Source organism: Pararge aegeria, chromosome 16, assembly GCF_905163445.1.
Source record: "Pararge aegeria chromosome 16, ilParAegt1.1, whole genome shotgun sequence".
NCBI lineage: Eukaryota > Metazoa > Arthropoda > Insecta > Lepidoptera > Nymphalidae > Pararge > Pararge aegeria.
Window position 1 is genome coordinate 1,428,449 of NC_053195.1, and position 22,199 is coordinate 1,450,647.

A 22,199-nucleotide genomic window follows, 5' to 3' on the forward strand; every position below is an offset into this window, starting at 1 on the left:
GGTAGGAAAAAAACTAAAGTGAAAGTGGGGTTGAGTCAGCGCGGGCATCCAGAATAGTTGTGTGTGGCGGTGACAAAAAAGAAAAGGGATTAAAAAAATTAATGGTGGATGAAAACAACTGAGTTTTAGTGATCCAGAGGTTTTTCTTACACTATGATAATAATAATAAAAATAATAACGTTTAATTCAGATAAAAATCGATAGCTACAACAATAACAATTATCTTATTTACTATATTATAAACTAAAATTGGCCAAACCTATAAATAATAAAAAATATGATATTTATGATATTTATTCATAAGTGCCGCCATATTGGAAAATGACGAGAGTATGTCTTGTCCATGTTCATAAAAGATATATAAAAAAATATTTAATTTATAGTTTAACTCATACGCGAAGGCGAGTTGAATGTGAATCGTAATACTTTTATTCAAGCAAGGCAAGGGTCGCATGCGCAACGGGCGTAGATTGATCTGTATCCATTCAAGTATGCAGTAAGAGTTACATGGACATGCCCAGCTTTGTGTAATATTAAAACAATAAACAACGGCACGTACAAAGCAAACAAAAAATATCATATTGTCATACATAGCCAGGATTCAGATTTTGTCAATTTAAGTTTTTTTTTTTAAATATAGAAATTTTGTTCTATTTTAATTTAGTTTTTATTATAAGCACGTCTTTAACTTTTCTAAATTATGTGAATTTTAAGTAATTAAAAATATCACTTTCTTCGACGGTGAAAGAAAACATCGTGAGGAAACCTGCACGCCTAAAAGTCTTACATAATGTTCTCAAAGTTATGTGGAGTCCACAAGTCCACACTGGGCCAGCGTGGTGGGCTACGGCCTTAACCCCTTGTCATTGTGGGAGGAGATCCGTGCCCTGTAGAGGGCCGGTAATGGGTCTATATGACGATACTGATATTTCTTAGTAATCGAAAAAAATTGTTCATATCCCCACTATCCTCTCAGCGGCCGCTGCGTAGGCGTGGATACGCGAGCGCATCTGTTGCACGACTCCGCGGAGCTGATACCATTGTCATGGGAACACTCCGCCATATCCGCTCATTTTCTTATTCCTATCACCAGTACGAACATCATATATTTTATTCTCCACCACACCGAAGCGAGAAGGAAGCTAGTATTTGATGTACTAAATCGAGATTACTACACAAAACAGAAACGCACATTGCTCCGAAAAGTCAGTGATGCCTGCCGGGGCTCGAACTCGGGCTTCACGAAAGGAAATCCGAAGCGTTACCCACTAGGTTATCACCGATCCACAAATACATATTTATTTATTTTTCTTATTCTTACTATTTTTGCCTCCAATCTCAATTTAAAAAATAATTACCGGATTAACTCCAATGTTCTGTAATAGACCACTGTACGCGGGCCATAAACTTAAATTTGATATTGATATGATGTTTGAAAGATAAAACTGTGTATCGTTTGTATATGTCTATCTATATGTTAAAATTATTTATGTATTTACTTTACTACTTTTTTGATAAAAGCTATTGCTACAAATTTGAGGACCGATTGGCGCAGTGGGCATCGACTTCGCTTGTACTCAGACAAGGCTGTGGGGTCGATTCTCACAACTGGAGAATGTTTGTATGATAAACTTGAATGTTTTTCAGTGTTAGGGTGTTTATCTGTATATTCTAAGTATTTATGTATATTATTCATAGATTGTTCATCAGTTATCTTAGTACCCATAACACAAGCTACGCTTGCTTTGGAACTAGATAGCGATGTGTGTATTGTCGTAGTTCATTTGTTTTTATTATTACAATCGAATGAAATAAAAAATAAAAAAATACTGAGGGCGCTCTGTATTTTTTAAACGGCCTATCATTTTATCCACTTATTATCAATTTGCCAGGTGATAGGAAGTCACGGTGACCCGTTACCGACCTCCTTCCTTTCTCACCGAAACAAGGTGGTGATGAGTTTTTAATATCATCTAATAATATCGCGATGACACCCTCTGTGTTATCAAGTAAATTATGGTGTAAACTGTAAATCGATCGAAACGCTGGGAACTAAACATAGTTCGTTATTATAGTTTTTTTGTGCTTTTGCCACTGAGCAAAGTTATTTATTTGATTATCGTATTAGAATTGAATTAACGTTATTTTACAGTAGTATGGTTGTCAAATTACTATATTGTTTAAGTCTAGTTTAACTGTACTTGCTTATTTGAGGGAAACTGACTACTTTTTGTAAATGATGCTTCCTAAGAATAGTAGATCTTAAATGTAGATGGCGGCGAAGCTAGTGCAGGGAAATACTATCGCCAATCTTATTTCTTACGCCAAGAAGTATTGTTTTCGGACTTAAAGGTGTAGTAGCCGGCGTAATACGCCACAGGTTGAGGTGAAATTGAAGAGTGCATCATTACTCAAAAATCAGAGATGTAATACATGAAAAGGATTTGTAATTTTAAAAACTATATTTTAAACGCACTGGATGTCAGCTTTAGTATGCAGTAACATTAATTATACTAACCAACATAGATATCCGTATACTCTACACCAAACATATCCTCGACAATGTACCCTCTACGCACGTTTCGCTCCGAAACCGGAGCATCCTCAGGAGATGTTCACTTTACAATGAATAATTGCTAAGTACGGATTGAAGTAATTATAAATAACACCATACAGATTCTCCTGCTGTTCGCGGAGTATAGCAAATTAAGCTTAATTTTCATAATATATTATGGATTTCCGCGAAGTAACGCCTGCTTCTATCCAATATGTGTATTTCAACGTTAAGCGGACGAAGTGGCCAGGGATCACTAGTGTAAGATATATCGAGTGGTAATAAAATCGATTTTATGTCGGTCAAAGGTACACAAATCGAATAGATAGCATATCTGGAGGTTTATTAAAGCTATTAACAAAACCTCTAAGTGTTGTTAGTACCTACTTCTAATTTCAATATTAATTTTTGGGAAACACAGCACTATAAATCGTGCAACATATTTTTTATATTATTACAAAATTAGCAGACCAAGTAGATCTCTGGTAATCTGCTGGTAATGAAATCAATAGAGCTATAAATATCTATACATTATATAAAAACTAGCTTTTACCCGCGGCATCGCTCGCGTGGAAATACCAAACCAAACTTTGCCAGGAAGACTACTTTTTGTCTCGGAAAAATGCATGCAAGCGAGCAAATGAGCAAAAGGAACTGTGAATTTTTCCCTCATAAAAAGCCTATATCACTCTCCAACCCATAATTTATATCTATGCAAAAATTCACATCAAACCATTACTCTGTTTCTGCGTTATTGATTGTTAAACAAACACACTTTCGCATTTATAATTTTAGTACCTATGGATTAATGTTAAAACTGTATAAAAGAGTAGTTACTTACACAGTCTTATGCTGATACTAAAAAATATGCTGGAAGCTATAGCCTAACACAACTAGTAGTAACTACCCACACACAGACACACACACAAACTTTTGAAACTGTTTTATACCTGATTAATATTTTTTTGAACCATAAAAACCGATTAGGGGTTATCAGGTTAGCCCCGCCACAATTTTAGACTGCATCATCCCTTACCTCCAGGTGAGATTGTAGTCAACTTGTAGTGTAATAAAAAAAACAATATAAAAACTGCTCCAAACATCAGCTTATAATTATTGAACCACAGCTGAGCATACGCCTTTTTACTCTTGGGAAGAAATATAGAGTAACCCAGCTCCAGTTTGGGTCTTTAGATTATTAAGGGGTACTAGCTGTTGCCCGCGGTCTTCGTCTGCGTTTATTACGGTTTTTACAAATCCTATGGGAACTGTTCGTTTTCCTGGAATAAAGAGTAGCCTATTTTACTCACCGTAATTTCAACTTCAGCCGATTAGTTGCTCGGTTAGGACGTTATAGTAGGCCCAGGGGAGCCCACGATGCTAAATGGGGATTTACTCGAGCGTCGTAGAGACCTATTGGGATGCAAAGCTTAGATGATAAGAAGAAAAAAATGATGATCGGTGGGGGAAGCGGCTATAGATTTTTAAATATGTAAAAAAAAACTGTTGTATGGACATCTTCGAGCGCGTCAGATATTGTCAATATCTGTTGCGCATTTATAATTTTAGGATGATTGTTGACCATTTTCACTAGCAGTGTGTAGCAATAAACAGGTGCGTATAATAGTTATATTTGAGAAATTAACCGATGAAACTTTTGCGTTAAGATAAGTAAACTGTTAACTAATACTAATAGTTTAATTTTAAAGTAATCTTATTTTATGCTGAATAAGAACCAAAATCGTTTGACAGGTTTCATTTAGCGAGTTTTAATTTTCTATACAATTATAGCAGTCCGGCTATTTTTATCTTTTATAGGGGCATAAATAGCTCTGTTATTAGTAATTAGAGAACGTTTTGCACTAATAGATAGGGATAAAGTTCGATATTTCTATGGTAGGATAACCATAATGTAATAATTCCCTTGTAGAATTTTTAACGTGTCTGTGTGTGTGTCCGTTTTCTTCCGCAGCCTTTTGTTATCTTTGAAAAATTTGGCACATTTTATGTTATAGAGTTATCATTTTATTTTGAAAATCGTCAATCGTTTACAAGGGTACCTCTATTTAAATTAATTCTTGTAAAAAAACTGATAACGTATTTGTAGAAATGCTAATTTAGTCTGTAAAAACAACACATTTATAAAAATGAAAGTTTTGTATATTATTATCATTCCTTTTTTGTTTAAGATTTATTATAATAATACTTTTTTATTAATTTATTTATTAAGGTGTACCTACTTGTGATTTTTATATAAAAGATTACTAAAATAACAATTTGATAATATCAAAAAAATGGAATTAGAATACAGCAAAAATTACAATGACATGAATTAATTAAAAATATATCTATATGTCTATATGAAATTTCCTACAATAATGTTTCTATCTAATATGGTATTATATTAATAATTTATTTGGAAAGGACTTTTATAAATTTAAAATAAAACAATATTAGATTTTTTTTTCTCTAAAATTTTGAAATTATAAATTCCTACCCCCGCCGGGGATCGAACCAGATGACCCTCTTGTAAGACTTCATTGCTCACCACTGCGCCAAGGAGTTCATACAAGTATCCCTATCCCTACTTATATATTTTTATATTTAATATTAATAAATGTGAATGTAAGTTTGTTTGTTACGCTTTCACGCAAAAACTACTAAACCGATCATCATGAAACTTTGTACACATATTTCCGAAGGTATTAGAATTAATATAGGATGCTTTTTATCCCGAAATTAAGCTCAGTTCTTTTGGGAGAGGGGAGAGGGGTGTTTGACGATTTTACACCATAACGCCGTCAAATGATAATCAATTTAAATAATTACTTTTGTACTTTTGAGTTTATAATGTCTGTTTAATTTTGCCCAAATTTCGTGTAGATCTTATGAATGTGATTGGATTTAGAGTACACACCTCCTCAGCGGACGGCAGCCAACCCGTCATTTAACGCTTAGCTATCCTAAATACATAATGCGTAGAATTACACTTAAATCGAATGACACATGTCTTTCAAAAAACAAAAACAAACGCAGACAAAGTCGCGGGCAACAGCTAGTAAATAATAAATAGCTTGAACGCCACCGCACGTTTAATACTTGTGCCAAACAAACATACAAAACACGAAAGCGTGTACCGATGAATGGAGTACTGACCATTCAGTCGAACTCAGATACCATCCATATTGGTGGTCTAGACACGGTTTTAAATCGCCATTGTGCAGGTAGCAGGCACTTTTATTGCCTCTTAGCTTTAAGGGGATAGTATAGTCGAGTTCTCCATACAAATATATCCCCCGTTGCCTCCCCGGATATTGCCTTCTTCCAAACATTTTTTTTTTTAAGAAAAGGGTTTTAACTGAAAAGTTTGTTACTTTGGAAAATCAGACCCTCGTTAATTACTAAAAATACATTTTTTTACCGCCACTTTTGGAAGACAAAAAAAAAAAGATAGTTACCAAAATATACTCCTGTTCGGAAGGCAGATTCTACTCAGAAGAATTTTAGCAGAATGCTCTTTTCCCACATAATTTTACAGTTTAACAGTTTGACGGCCGACTGGCGCAGTGGGCAGCGACCCTGCTTTCTGAGTCCAAGGCCGTGGGTTCGATTCCCACAGCTCGAAAATGTGATGACCATTAATGTTTTTCAGTGTTTGGGTTTTTATCTGTATATTATAAGTATTTATGTGTATTTTATTCATCAAGATAATATTCTTCAGCTATTTTAGTACCCATAACACAAGCTACAATTACTTTGGGGCGATGTGTGTACTGTCGTAGTATATTTACATTTAATTATTTGTAAATTTTCTATCTTGTAAGAGATAAAAGGATAGTGTCTAGTCGTTAAGAAATTCATCAGTTTTTTACCAACCATGATTTCGTAACGCTCCATATTTATCTTAAATCATAGTTTGTGTGTCGATGGAGTTGCTGAATTTCTTTAGTGTATCTCTGAAGTTTTCTGAAGCTCGAACCAATGATTTCTATGGTATTATGAGAAAAAGAGCAGCATCAGTGAGCAGAATGACCTGAATGCGCGGAACCTCCAACGGAATTCTGAATACGCTATCAGAAAACAAGAGAATCCATTTATGCAGGTGTTACTGGCAGGCTATGTCTATGTATATATATATAGTCTATGTATATAGAAACTATGCCAAATAGCATACTGGGAGTATACTTTTGGGTCATTTGTAAGTCATCATCATCATCAAATCAACCGATTGACGTTCACTGCTGGACATAGGTCTTTTGTAGCGCGTTCCAAACTAACCGATTCTGGGTTTTATCCAGCGGCTCCTCGCAACTCGTTTAATGTTTGCGCTTAACACCTTGGAAAATGTTGCCACTCCAACCTTGGAACCCCAACGTCCATCGGTTTTCCGAGCTATGTGCCCCACCCATTACCACTTCAGCTTCGCGACTCGTTAAGCTCTGCCGGTAACTCTAGATCTTCTACGTATTTGTAAGTAACGCAATTTTAAATTTCTTTAATTTAAAGTTTATATTATCTGAGTATTTATCTGTATGTAACAAGTATTTATGTGTATTATATTCTTAAAATATTCAACAGCTATCTTAGTACCCATAACACAAGCTACGCTTACTTTGGGGCTAGATGGCGATGTGTATATGGTCGAAGTATATTTATTTATTATTTTTATAAACGGATGTAATGTCTATAAGTAAACATTATTATTTTTATTATTATTGTAGTAAATCCAAGATCAAGTTTAACTGATTTTATGGATGTATCAAATAAAAATACATCACTATAATATTATAGCCAGGAGTTATCTGGCCGCGATATATCGCCATCTCTCAGCCGATTGCCGCCCATTTATAAAGCGGACCCTACGCGAAGGGACAAAGCTTGTGCTGTCCAAGCACCTCATTAATTTACTTACTAAGCAGAAGGTAAATAGATTTTATAGGTTTGTGAACCTTAGTGAACCTTAGTGCACCTTAGTGCAGGTCAGTGCAAATCTTTAGGTTTTAAAAGTATCCAAACGTTTATCATTAGTTAAAGCTAATTCAAATTAAATATATCCCTATTTTTTTAGATAGCCGATTGGCGCAGTAGACAGTGATCCTGTTTTCTGAGTCCGAGTTCGTGGGTTCGTTTCCCACAACTGAACAAATGTTTGTGTGATGAGCATGAATGTTTTCAGGGTCTGGGTATTTATCTGTATATTATAAGTTCGAGTATTTATGTGTATTATATTCATAAAAATATTCATCAGCTATCTTAGTGCCCATAACACAAGATACGCTTACTTTGGAGCTAGATGGCGATGTCATAGTATATTTATTTATTTTTATTTCACCACATTATTTAATTTAGCTTGCCCTATTTCTTGCACTTGTTACATTAACGTGGTATCAGTGGCGTGCATAGAGTTTTTGACCAGGGTATGCATAAAGAAGGAAGATGGCATAAAATTGAAAAATTTTAGGTTATGTAGTACTTTTGTGCATGTATGAAGTGCACGCCACGGCGTGGTATGTGGGCTTTTGATTAGAAAATACGAAACACGTTTTTCATAGTTTTTGAAAATACTACGTCCAAAAGTTTATGAGAGTCCTTCATTGAAAAAGTCTTCATAGTTTTTTATTAATTACTATTGTTTGTATAGCTTTCTAGTACTGAGGATAAGAAAAAATTCTTAATCTGTGTGATTAAAATTTTTTTCCTATCTATTTTTTTTCTAATCTAACCAAAAAAACATTTAAAAAAAAAATAAAAACACGAACCTTCCGTGAAGCTAGACGTGACGTTTGGACGGAAGGCACTGACAGAGCAGTGCTTAATAATAACTACCTATAGTATATGTGCTATAAAATACAAGTATTATGTAACATAAAAAATATAAATGTGTTATAAATTAATAATAAAATTAAATTAAATTGTAAATATTTCGCTTGAGTGGTCAAATCAAAGAAAGAATGTTTTGGTTTCAGCCAAAAATATTCTCTTTGTTTCTTTTTAAAAGAGAGTTTGGAATGAAATTTGAAATAGCGGAGAGTAGATGGATTATCTTGGTATTTATTGAAAAAAAATGAGGCACTATTATACAAATAAGCAACCCAAAGTTGGTTGGCTTTTCTTGTCTTTATAAATATCTTAAATCACTCTAGCTTTTAACACATAGCATTTATTGCTTTGTAGTAGCCGTCACAAATGTAATTTTTACATTTCTTTAGCTACAAGTGTTTTCACATGAGTGTTATCAAGGTAAGGGGGTCAACCTATTACAAAGAGCGGATTGTAGTCTTGTGAAATCTATACAAAGAAACTAATAGCCAGTTTTATTGTATAGTAAACGCGCCGATAAATACGTATGGGTAGATAATATAAATAAAGCTTACAATAAACTTTATTGGGAATAAACGCGTGTTAATGTCAAATTGACATGGTCAACGAGTATTTATTATGTAAACATTTTTCAACACCTAGCTAGCGCGATTGGCAACACCTGATATGATCCGGCGTAGATTTCAGACTAGACACAAACTGTTTAGAAAAGATGTTCACCGATAGATGTAGAAAGGAGAGAAGACTTTTAAGTGTTATGTATGTACCTAGCGAGTGCTTAGATCTTACTTGAATAATGTAAAGTGATTTATAACAATAAACAAAAGAATAAGAAATGCTTTACAAATAGAAGAAAAAAACAGACTAAATAATGAGAATTTTCCTTTATACATTCTGGTTTGAATTTTTTGATATCCTCCTTGTGCAGTGGTAAGCACATTGGGATTCAGCCATGGCTAGTTACCACCCTACCGAACCCAGACATGTCGCTATACAAATTTGGCGTTCTTATAAGATACCGGCATACCCCTAAGTAGACGTTGTGATGATTTTAATATTTTATACCTACACTTAATCGAAAAAAAACTGTTTTATTGTTATTTTAAAAAGACTATGGACAGGTTCGCTACCAACACGCAGTTTGTAAAAAAAAAAAATTAACGTCAATAATTAAATTTATAATATTTACGTTTCAGTAAACGTTTATACAATGATTCACAATAATGAATTAAATCAAGTGGTTCTAACTCATATGACTTCCGTTATTAAAATTAGTACGCTTAGACTGAACGATACTTTTATAAAAAGAACGCGCAACTGTTATAAATTATCAATTCTAGTTTTATTCTAAACAGTGTATGTATCTTTTTTCAGATAGTACTCACGTTTTTATACTGTTGGCAACCCCGATGACGTAAGCGGCGCCACGGCGGCGGCGCTGGAGTCAAGAGGGCGCGGGCGCGAAGAAAAAGGATTATTGTGGGGTAGATTCCGGCGCAAGCGCAGTGTTTTACTTTCAATGTCGATAGTTTTGTTACATATTGAATTTGTTTAACTGTATTTGTTTCGTTTAAATGAGTGATTAAGTATTTCACACGTTGTCTCATTTAACTGCCTAATTAATTTATATTTGAGTTTGCGTGTTGTAGTCTTACGACATAATATCTTAACATCAGAAGTGGCATACGTTTCTCGCATCCTAGTGTAACAGTTAGCCTACAAAATGGGCAAGAAACGCAAAAATAAGCGCAAACGCCTGTCAAAACGCACACGATCTTCGTCAAGTAGTGGCAGTTCGACGGAGAGCAGCTTAAGTAGTGGTCACAAAGACTCCGCCGATGACACCACGAGTGCGAAAAAGGGTAAAACTACACAATGCTGGAACCGCAAGTACAAATACGAATGCTTTATTGATCCGTTAACCGATAATGTTACTGCCTGGCTAAATATAATAGAATCTTATGCATCGACGTTTAGGTGGTCCGATAGTATTGTACGTTATCAGCTCTTAACAAGCTTAAGGAGTCTATTTTACGGAATGATCACCTGTGGACGGCTTGGTTGTGGAAAGACTGGAAAAATAGAATTCTAAATACTTTCAAAGTCAAAAGAAATATGTTTGAATTATTACGCGATATTATTGATCGGAAACCCATCGAAAATCAGTCTTTATATGATTTTTTGTTTGAACAAAAAGATAAAATTGATAATTTATGCTTAAAATTTTCAGAAAGTAACATTATCTCTATCATATTAGGTAACATAGGTGATAGTAATATATAACGGCGTTTGTCGAAGCTAGCGAATTAAAATCATGTGATAGTTTAGCTGGGTTTTTGCATAGCCGCATTTATAAACCAAAACAGAGTAGACAGACGGTCAATCAGGGTAGGTAGTCGTGAGCTGAACAATAAGGTAATAACACCTCTTCAAAGTCAAATACCTCCCGCCGTAATTTCCGCTTTGGTAACTCCGAATGTATGTAACAAAACTATCGCGAACCCAATGCGTAAGGTGTTAGAATGCTACAATTGCGGTGGCAATCATAAAAGAGTACAGTGCATATTAAAATGTGAATTTTGCGGGAAAAGAGGGCACTCAGAATCCGTATGTTTTCATAAGAAAAATTCAAAGGGTGAAAAATCAGACCGTTCAATAGAGAATCAGGAAAACCAAACTTGTCCAACAGACAAACATGAAAAGTAATGACATCTGACTTTGCCAAGCAATGCAATTTCAAAATTAATGAATTGAACGTACCGGTAACATTGCAAGGGTTTTCAAATGATAGTATCAAGACAGTGTCAGAGACAGTTCGAGTGAACATCAAGTTAGATTCTCCTTGTGTCAGTGACGTTGAAGTCTATATCCTTAATGAATTATCTGGATGCGACATATTGATTGGTCATAACGTAACAGATCGATCTGATTTGATGTACACACGAATAGGTGACACGTTGACTTTTCAAAACGTTACTAATTTTGATCAATTTTGAAATATGGTGAACGATGCGCCTTTATGTTTCAACACTAACTCGCATCGAGACGAATTAACACCGCTCCTTAATAAATATAAACAATGTATACCCTCAAATATAGAACAGTTAGGTAAAGTCGAGGGTCATGAGATGGTTATCAATTTGAACAGTGATAAGCCAGTACATTTAAGACCGTACAGAACTTGTAATGCTCATAAAATAATTGTTAGGCAAATGGTTAATGAACCTTTAGAAGCTCAGATAATCCAATAATGTAAATCGGTATATGCGAGTCTGGCTCTGCTTGTAAATACAAAAAAAAAAAATGGAGAAAAGAGACTTCGCATTGATTATCGGGCACTTAATAAACTAACGATTAAAGATAAGTACTCAATGTCACGAATTGAAGACCTAATTGATCGGCTCCATGGGTGTACGTTTTTTACGAACCTCGATTTAAAAAGCAGATACTACCAGCATTCAAGGGTCCGTTCCAAATAGGAAAGTGTTTGGGGCGAGATAGGTTTCAAATCAATGACTTGAGAGGCAGTGAGAGATGCAATAAGAAATATGATGGAGTGGCCGCTGCGGAAAATATTAAACCGCGGATCAGAATTGATGATTGGTGCATTGATTAAAATGGATCCTAAACAAGGAACATGTGTGTTGGCAAAATTGAGTAAGGCATTTTATTAAATTCAATCCAAACTAGTTTGATCTCTTGAATAGTCTAATGAGTCGCTATTTATAGTTTTTATATACTTATACCATAGAGTGTGCTGATCTGTCTCATTGCATGTTTATGCAGGTTCAGTTCATTTTCCAAGGTAGGAGTAGTGAGCTGAAGCAGTCACTCCCTAAGTATAAAGGTATAAACTGGAACAGGCACTGCTTCGGACTAAAGGAGTGAACGGTATCTGTACAGCTTGTCTAAGCATAAAGACAATGTTTCTGAGTCAGGCAGTTCAGTGCATAAGAAAACAGCGGATTTCATAAAGTTACTTAAGCATAAAAGAACTTTGAAAAGGATGCTGTTATAGGATGCAAAGAATAGAGCAAATATTCCTAAGACTAAAGGAATATAAATAGGTGAAAAATGTAATTGTTATACTGCTATGTAATATTCAATGTTTAATTGCAGATACGTTCTTCATAGTACAAATAAGTGATGGGAACCTACTGGACTTTACTACGTGCCTGGGGACATGCACGGTGCAGGAGGGCCGTGTTGGCAACCCCGATGACGTAAGCGGCGCCACGGCGGCGGCGCTGGAGTCAAGAGGGCGCGGGCGCGAAGAAAAAGGATTATTGTGGGGTAGATTCCGGCGCAAGCGCAGTGTTTTACTTTCAATGTCGATAGTTTTGTTACATATTGAATTTGTTTAACTGTATTTGTTTCGTTTAAATGAGTGATTAAGTATTTCACACGTTGTCTCATTTAACTGCCTAATTAATTTATATTTGAGTTTGCGTGTTGTAGTCTTACGACATAATATCTTAACAATACCAAACCCTGATATCTAATAAACGTACTTTAGTACAACAAAGGTTAGTTATAATAAGTAAATATCGTTAAGTCTTTTGGCACACGTCTTAACATGATCTTGTCTGAAGTCTGCGCACCACAATTGTAATAGCATGGGCTTATTACATTTTTCACACATCATTCATATGCCATATTTAAAGTGATTAGCATATTGTGTTGCGATATCATTGCATGGGACCTCAAATATTTTGGCAAACTACATGTACTTATAAGTATACACTTATTTAGCGGACCAGCGCCATCTGTCGGGCTGATTTGTGAATCTAAACCATCCAGAGTGCCACCCAAACGCATATCAAAAAATTCATTCAAATTGGTCCAGCCGCTTAGGAGGAGTTCAGTGATATCACACACGCACATAAGAAATATGTATAAAGATTTGTACACCACAAAAAGAAAAGAATTGACAGTAGGTACAAGGGGAAACCTAAAAAGTAGGATACAAAAGGCCTTATCGCTTAGTAGGGATCTCTTCCAGGCAACTTTAGGATCAAGAAAACCAAGAGAAACCGAACAGTGGGTTGTATTATTATTATTACATATATACCTATGATATTGTAATGTATTAGGAAACATCATGCAAATTCATTGAAATCCAGAGAGATTCCCAATTATCACAAAACTTTTGTACAACTATTTTTATGTCTATTATGTGGAAATTCATGAACCAACAAATCCAACTCGTATAGGTGAACTTCAGGACAACTATTTGTTCAAGAGAACAATATTTTGAAACAATTTGGCTTGCCAGTAATGATATGGCTTTAAAACGTTGTCGCTATCTGTGAGTCTCATAAAATGGTAAATCACTCAGTAGAAGTATTTACTCATAGTGTCTATACATCATCAATTCAGATTCATAAAAGAACCGCAGTTAATGACATAGCTTTATGAGAAGCTGAAGTGGCAATGGGCATGGCATATAACTCGGAGAATCGATTGACATTGAAGAGTTAGTTGAAAGGACGAAGTTAAGTAACATAAGCTATTTTTGGTCCTGGAAAAGCATTACATTCCCGAGAAACATTAGTACCCCATATACCGGACGGTATTTACGTCCTAACAAAGAAGGCACACGACTTATGAACCGGGGGTAATACTGCCCGGCTTTTTTTTAATAATAAATAATTTTTAATAAAAAAAAAAAAAGAAAGGGCATTGTTTAACTAATCACCAGCTATACAACTTTTATTAGCAGGTTTTTACCTTCAGTATCTAGCTGCTATAGTAATCAAAGAATTAAAGCCTTGCATTCTAAAACTTGACCATACATTCTCGACAGATGCAGCGAACAATGCCCGACGCGTATATGCTACACGAAGGCCGCTTCATCTCCCACGGTACTGCGACCTTAAGGTTCACGTGGGCAAATGAAATCAGATGGATCAATCATGCAATCAATGTTTACACGACTATGTGGGGCCTGTGGGTTTGCCCGTATTGCTTACGGGCATTTTTTAGAGGCGGTTTGTTTTAATCTTACTTCAAGTAAGACGTTGACTACAATCTCACCGCTTTTTAAGTTATATTATAAGTGCAAAATTATAGTGCTCGTGATGTAGCCGTCTGCAAAACCGTAAGTGTGTGTACGTGTGTGTGTGTAAGTGTGTGTGTGGGCGTGTGCGTGTGGGTGTGTGCGTGTGTGTGTGTTTGTGTCTGTGGCATACCTTTTTCCGAACTTTTTAGTCGGAAGTTGACTAATACCCACAAATGTTCTCTACGAGAAAGCACAGTTTTATGCTCTTGCCAAATAGTATTATAGTAGTAGAAGTAGTTAATAGTTGACTAACAGTTTTGCGAACTAAGTACCTCTTTTCCTGTAGAGTGGTTCAACGGCAACCAGACTAGACCAGATATAATACGACAATACAATCTGATTACTAGAAGGTACGGTAGGGAATTGCAGGGCATGAGTTTAACAACTTTAAAAAAAGTTTTATTATATTATATTCATTATCAACTCCTTAACACCGGCCCACTACAATGTACGGAGGTTTCCTTAGAAAAAGGAAGCTCCTCTTTCTACCCCGAACCCGAATAATTCGAAAAACCGAATGCGAAGTCCGAACCACTAACACTATTATAATAAGGTAGTTTATTTTGTTTAGCAACTATGTATAACAAAAATTATTAACTTATTACAAAGTACGATTTGATGAGACATGATGATGTTGTGGTAAAAAAATCTGGTCTCAAGTTAGCAAGCGGATATTGCGCTGAGCAAAAACTTGGTGACTTGCAAAAGGTAGGGTCACCTGGGTCACGTAGGGACGGCGATGCGGTTTGTATTGTTTGTGTTATATGACGTAAGACATGTGTTGCGTGTATGTGATGTAATTGTATCAATACGGGTACGGTGGTTGGTTACTTGCTTCTTTTTAGACCAGACGCGTTTGGAAACCTCGTAGCTTCAGTTTTACGAATATGGTAATCGCCATGATCACATTGTGTACGCATCAAAAGTGCCACCTATGGTACTTGAATAAAGATATTTATGACTTTGACTTTTGACTTTACTGACATAGCCAAACGAGTCGTGAAGCTGAAGTGACAGAGCTCGGAGAACTGATAGGGTCCCATGGTGCTGGAGTGTCGACATCACATCGGAAACGAAGCCTTGGTAAACATCCCCGGAGGTGGATTCGATGAGTTACAGGGAACCGCTGGATCCAAGCAGCGCAAGAGCGGCAGTATTTAGAACTCTCTACAAAATACCTATGCCAAATATGCCTACGCCAAATGGGCTTTTAAGTGCTAGTTTATTATCAGAAACTGGTTAGGTCTAAAAACAGTAAATAAACTACTAAATAATAAAGTAATTTTAAAAACTAACTAAAAGTGAATACCTGGGAAACAATAAAATTTGTTTCTTTTTTTTTTATTTAGTGCCTAGTATTTCATTTAATGTACCAATATAAAACTAGATAAAATCTAAAACCGTAGCGGGGCTTAGTACCTAAGATGCTAACAGCGTTGTTCCTTTGAATGGCCAAACTAAAAGCTTTATTTTAGAAAGGTATGCTTTATTATGGTAACTGCCAGTTCTAGGATCATCAGTAGACTCGATTTTTCTTTTAAAAAGAGCATGTCTCATCATCATCTGTCATTTCCAAAGTCTCCAAAAGGCACAAAAATGAAATTGCTATCACGGTTTTCATACTTTCGCCTCTTGGCCTTTATAATGCTTTTAGGTACCTCTTTCTGGAATGAGAGTAACTAATTAAGGCATTTCTGACTTTGTGCTATAAATTGATTCAAAAAATATTTGTATTATTTGTAAAGGCACGCACGAAGCGCTTGCTTGCCTCTGCGTTTCTGATACGGACCGCTAAAGTTTGCAACTGCGATGTGGTGGACGCTGTAGTCCCGGGGAGGTCCCGGATTCGATCGTCATTGTGATTAACATTGTGGCCCAGTTTATAAGCACTTTTGAAACGTCAAATCCATCACTGACAGACTGTATCACCAGTTCGGAAGGCAGATTCCACGGAAAAGAGACGGCAAGAAACTCAGCAGATTGCTCAAAATCCAAATTCAAAATTCATTAATTTCAAGTAGGCTTAATATAAGCACTTTTGAAACGTCGAGTATGTATGTTTGTAGTGACTCTACCACTGGTTCGGAAGGCAGATCCCACCGAGAAGAGACGGCAAGAAACTCAGCAGTTTGCCCTTCTTCAACATCATTTAGAATAAAGTCAAAGTCAAAGTCAAAAATATCTTTATTCAAGTAGGCCCACAGGTGGCACTTTTGATGCGTACATAAGAATTACACGGTAGTAAGATGATGGCGATAACCACATTCGTAAACTTAAAACTAAAGCTACGAGGGTTCCAAACGCGTCCCGGTCTAAGAAGAAGCCCACAACAAACTTAGCCGGGTGTTTTTTTTTTTTTTTTTTTGTTATCGCCATCTCACAATGTAATTTTAAATTATTAGAAGAGCAACCTGATTAGAGCAATAATTTACACCCAAGCTTTTTTATCGTTTACGTAGTCCTTTATACTATAATAGGACTTTTCTATAAGCTTACGTTTAATACAAACTTTGAACTTTTTAAGAGACATCTCCAAGATGTCAATTGGTAGTTTATTGTAGAATTGTATGCAATTTCCTTTAAACGAATTATGAATTTTATGTAACCTAGTATATTGCACTGTAAGTTTATTCTTACTTCTAATGTTTAAATTATTGCAGTCACATTTTTTCTTAAATTTAGAAATGTTATTATGGACGTACATTAAATTTTCAAATATGTACTGACTATACACTATCATTATTTTAAAATCTTTAAATTTATCTCTCAATGACTCTCTCGGACCCATTTTGTAGATAGAACGAACAGCCCTCTTCTGCAGCACGAAAATAGTGCTAATATCAGCAGCATTACCCCAAAGTAAAATTCCATATGACATAATGCTGTGAAAGTAACTAAAATATACCAGTCTAGCAGTTTCTACGTCGGTCATATGGCGTATCTTCTTTACCGCATAGGCAGCAGAACTAAGCCTGTTCGATAAATTATTTACATGAGGGCCCCATTGAAGTTTAGAATCTAACGTTATTCCTAGAAAAACTGTCGTATCCTCCAGTTTCAGTTCCTCATTATTAAGTAGTACAGTGGTTTTCACGTGTTTAACATTAGGTAAAGTGAATTTTATACACTTGGTTTTTTTTCCGTTAAGAACCAAATTATTAGCTTCAAACCACTGTACCACTTTAGCGAGAGAGTTGTTTACGTCGTCAAAAGCTAGTTCACGTCGATTTATTTTAAAAGTCAGTGATGTATCATCGGCAAACAGAACTATCCCGTGTTTATCCTTGGCAAGGTAAGGAAGGTCATTAATGTAAATAAGGAACAGAAATGGTCCTAATATAGACCCCTGTGGGACACCTATTTTCATAACTGATCCATTAGACCGTTTTCCATTCACGTCGACTTTCTGAATTCTATCGCGTAGATAGTTACTCATTAAGTCTAGAGCTACACCCTGAATTCCATAGTGGTGTAGTTTCCTAACTAACGTTTCGTGTTGAACACAATCAAACGCCTTAGATAAGTCACAGAACACACCAAGTGCATCACGTGACTCCTCCCAGGCTTCAAATATGTTTTGTATTAGCTCAACACCTGCGTCGATTGTTGAGCGACCCCGTGTGAAACCAAATTGCTTAATATGAAGTAAATTATACTTATGAAAATGGTAAAGTAATTGATTTAAAATGAGTTTTTCAAAGATTTTACTGAAAGTGGGTAGTACGGATAAATAGAATAGAAGCCGATTCGGCTATAGATTTTATATAACTGCTATACCTCGAAAAGGTTAGCACTCTATCATCTCTAACAGACAGAGGTGAGATAGTAAATTAGGGCGAACTTGGAAAGGAATACGATTTTTTTAATTTTTTTTATGTTTATAGTCTGATGGTAAGTGATGATGCAGCCTAAGTTGGAGCGCGCTTGCCTAGAAGAAACCTATTCACTCTTTATCTGAAGATACTCATATTGTAGGTACTGGAGAAAATGGAAGCTGGAAGGGCATTCCAGATCCTTGACGTGCGAATCGGAAACGAAGATGCAGAGCGCTTCGTACGCGTCCGAATTACATCAACCACGTTCGGATGCAGATCCTTACGGTGCCTCGCGTAAATAATAAGATATCGGAACTTAAATACTTAAAACACTATGAATTAAGCCCTTTTAATCGGTTTTACTTATTTTAAAGTTGCGTAAAAAAACAACAATTAATAATAATAATGTATAGAAAATAACTAAACTTTCTCTCCTATGCATTCCACGTCCATAAATCACGAGTAACTAGTATTTATTAACTCTTCATTAAATATTCAAATCGTTGACCAAAAAAAAAGTTTTATTACCAAATCGAAGACACAGTGATAAATGGGTTTATTAGTGCATTGATACACGAATCGAAGATATGTAGTACTCACATAGTGAAATAAATAGAAACGCCTTTGACAATTAGGAAAAGGAGCTTATTGTTTATTTTTTTTTGTATACAGCACACAATACACACAATACAGTATTATAAAGAGAGAAGTACAATACAAGATGCGGCTTTATCGCTTAATAGCGATCTCTGCCAGGCAACCTTCGAATTAAGAAAAAAGAAGAGGAGAATAGACTGCCGGATGTACGAATTTTTAAAATACATACATCCGAATAACTACATACTAATACATAAACTAGTTTATACAAATATATCAAAGTACATAATATACAAATAAATATAAAAATTTTAACTAATATATATAAGGTAGCTTAACTTTTATAGGTTGATTAATGGGTCGGTTGTCCTACCCTCGATTTCAACCAGTAAAATGGAATGTGTGCAGTAAATTGCTGTCATAATCCGCCTGATGACTTCGACCACGGCTAGTTAGAAAAATACTTTATATTCTTTTACAGTTGCGTATTTCATGCTAAGTCACGTCCTATTCCTAAGATTCTTTAGGTAAGAAGCGAAATAGCAAAGACTGCATATCGTTGAGATATCTATCTCTACGTTATTAGAAGAATATACTTTCATTAAGCTGCTCCATACAAATGGAGTGTCAGAGGTCGAATGGGGGCAAAAAATCCGCACCATACATAATGCTCGCGTTAACGCCAATCATGCGCGTGATTAATACACGAAAATCATTCAAATGTATGGATCATTAAATGTATTAAAGCATTTTTCTTTGTTAAAACTTTAAGCGGTTATTCGATACGTCATTTGTTTTGAAGGAGTATCTAATGCATTCGTCATCATCATCCTCTGTTTGGTAATGGCCCACCTGTGGGCTAAGACTACTGTCATGGGAGAAAGACATTGTTGCCTGTACTTTCCATGCTGTTTCGATGCAAGTTGGGTGGGTTCATCGCCATCATTGTTAACCCATTCGCGGCCTACTATTGGGCACCGGTTTCACCTCAAAATGAGGAGGAATGATGTGATATGGAATTTGGGGGCAATGCTGCTGATATTGGCACTATTTTCGTGCTGCAGAAGAGGGCGGTTCGTGGAATCTATAAATCTAAATTTGAGAGAAATTTTGACTGCAATAATTTGAACATTAGAAGCAAATATAAACTAGCAGTTCAATATACTAAACTACAGAAAATAAGTAATTTATTTAAAGGAAAATGTATTCAATTTTACAATAAACTACAAGTGGATATCTTGGAGATGTCTCTTAAAAATTTCAAAGTTTGTATTAAACATAAGCCTATAGAAAAGTCCTATTATAGTAGTGGACTACGTCAAAGATAAAAATGCTTGGTTGTTAATTATTGCTTCTTTAATAGTTTTAAGTGACAATGTGAGATGGCGATAACAAAAAAAAACAACCGGCCAAGCTTATTGTGGGCTTCTTCGTAGACCAGGGCGCGTTAGGAACCCTCGCAGCTTTAGCTTTATGTTGACGAATTTAGTTATGTCATATTAAAAATCTAATGTACGTATCAGAAGTGCCATCTATGTGCCTATTTCAATAAAGAAGTATTTGACTTTGACTTTAAAGGTCGTAGTCTATAATGCTGGCTTAGTTCGATTGCTATATATTATACACCTTTGATAACGTTATGGAAAACTCTCAGGCGGGCAGGTTTCGTCACGATGTTTTCCTTCACCGTTAAAGCAATTTCTTAAATTAAAAACTCACATAAATCCGTATGCGGACAAGTTAGTGCTTGCCGGGGATCGAACTCGGTCACCCCGAAAGAAAGGCCGTGGCACTATACACAAGGCTACACCTAACCCGTACAAGTCGGTTAAAATCAGTGCTCATTAACAACCTCGCTACAAAAACCATCAAAACCCAACCGCGCATCACGAAGTAATGACAAGAGGTAATGACGCTAGATGCGGTATTATGTCAAATTATTTCATACCGATCGGGAAAAGTCAAGGTGACCGATTGTGAGCGAAGTGCGATGAACGTAATGATCTGTGGCGCTGATGTGAACCACGCTGGATGTGGTATCTCGATAATACGTAGCATATAGCTTTGCTTTTAACGAATATAGTTATCACTATCACCTCACTACTATGTATAAAATTGTGGCTAAGCTTGCTTATTATCATAAATAAGGCTTATATTATTGTTTGTTATAAAACTTTAGATAATCGTATTATTTTTTAGTTTTTAAGTAATGTTTGACCTTGACGAGTCTAATTTTTGTAGTGCAATCACGATTAAAATATGTAGACCTGTTTTTGGTGCGTTCTAATTTTTCCCGTAATTTTAATTTAATAATCTAAATTATTGTCATGTTTATAATATTTCAAAGTCGAGCCGTCTGTGTTATTTGTAGTTCAGTTTTAAATTGGTGCATCACCACCATATGCAATTTATTCTTGTACAGAAACTTTACGATTTCGAAAAACCCTTAGTATTATGGTTCTGATTTGGTGATAGGTGATCTAACCATTAGAGCCCTATCAAATTCGTTTTGCCCTAAGACTTATCGAATGTTAACTTTTATTTTCATATTTCAACTAGTTTTTGCTTAGTAATCACACAGCTTAATATGAAATAATCTTGCGTAGTTTAGATGAATGATTGCTCATGACTTCAGGATGACTGGTGTTGTGTGAAATTACGTTATCCAGCTAACCTGCAAAGACACCTGCCCCCAGCTGAGGGTAGTAGTACGAATAGTCCTCTCAAATCCTTTTTTGATACAAACATATTTTTTTTTTTCACATTATATGATGAGCTGAGCTACAAAGCCTGGTTCTAAGAAGAAGACCACATCAAATTTAGAATTATAGTATTCTATACCATTTATGTCCTGTAAGGTTGCTAGATAAACATGCCATTTTCTGTTACATAAGACGCGAAAATTGGCGGACATAATTATATCGTGGCGCGCACGGCCTATTCATATTTCTAACCAGCTTATACACAATTTTGAACATGCCGCATCCAAAATAACAATTGACAACATAATTCGATCGGATGGCAATCATTGAAAATATTTATAATAGCGTTGTAAAAAACACGATCTCCGGTAAAGCAACTAGATGTGTCCTTAATCTTAATGTACCGACATTAGCGCACTTGATGTCTCTGCGCGCGGTGACCACGTTGCACTTTGCAACAATGAAAACAAAATAACAAATAACACCCCTGTTTCAATATAGTGTAAATATATTCCAAACATGAAATACTATAAACAAGTTGAATTTTAATTGTAATTTAATTTATTCTAACTTTAATTTTAGATTTTAATTAATTATTGTTGTTTTTATTTATTTTTGAAATCTGAGTGACTTTTATATTTATTTTATGT

At 35.5% G+C, this 22,199-nt stretch overlaps 1 protein-coding gene across 1 annotated transcript; it reads left to right on the forward strand.

The window, feature by feature from the left end:
• Positions 1 to 9,777: 9,777 nt before the first annotated feature.
• LOC120630478 lies at positions 9,778 to 12,844 on the forward strand. The gene is made up of 2 exons (XM_039899719.1): positions 9,778 to 10,236; positions 12,494 to 12,844. The coding sequence occupies exons 1-2, from the start codon at positions 10,098 to 10,100 to the stop codon at positions 12,736 to 12,738; spliced, it is 384 nt and encodes a 127-aa protein (XP_039755653.1). The 5' UTR covers positions 9,778 to 10,097; the 3' UTR covers positions 12,739 to 12,844.
• Positions 12,845 to 22,199: the final 9,355 nt, after the last annotated feature.

Coding starts and splice junctions, on each gene's coding strand:
- LOC120630478 (XM_039899719.1), top strand. CDS start 10,098: ATGGGCAAGAAACGCAAAAATAAGCGCAAACGCCTGTCAAAACGCACA. Junction 10,237..12,493: donor CACCACGAGTGCGAAAAAGG/GTAAAACTACAC, acceptor GTTTAATTGCAG/ATACGTTCTTCATAGTACAA.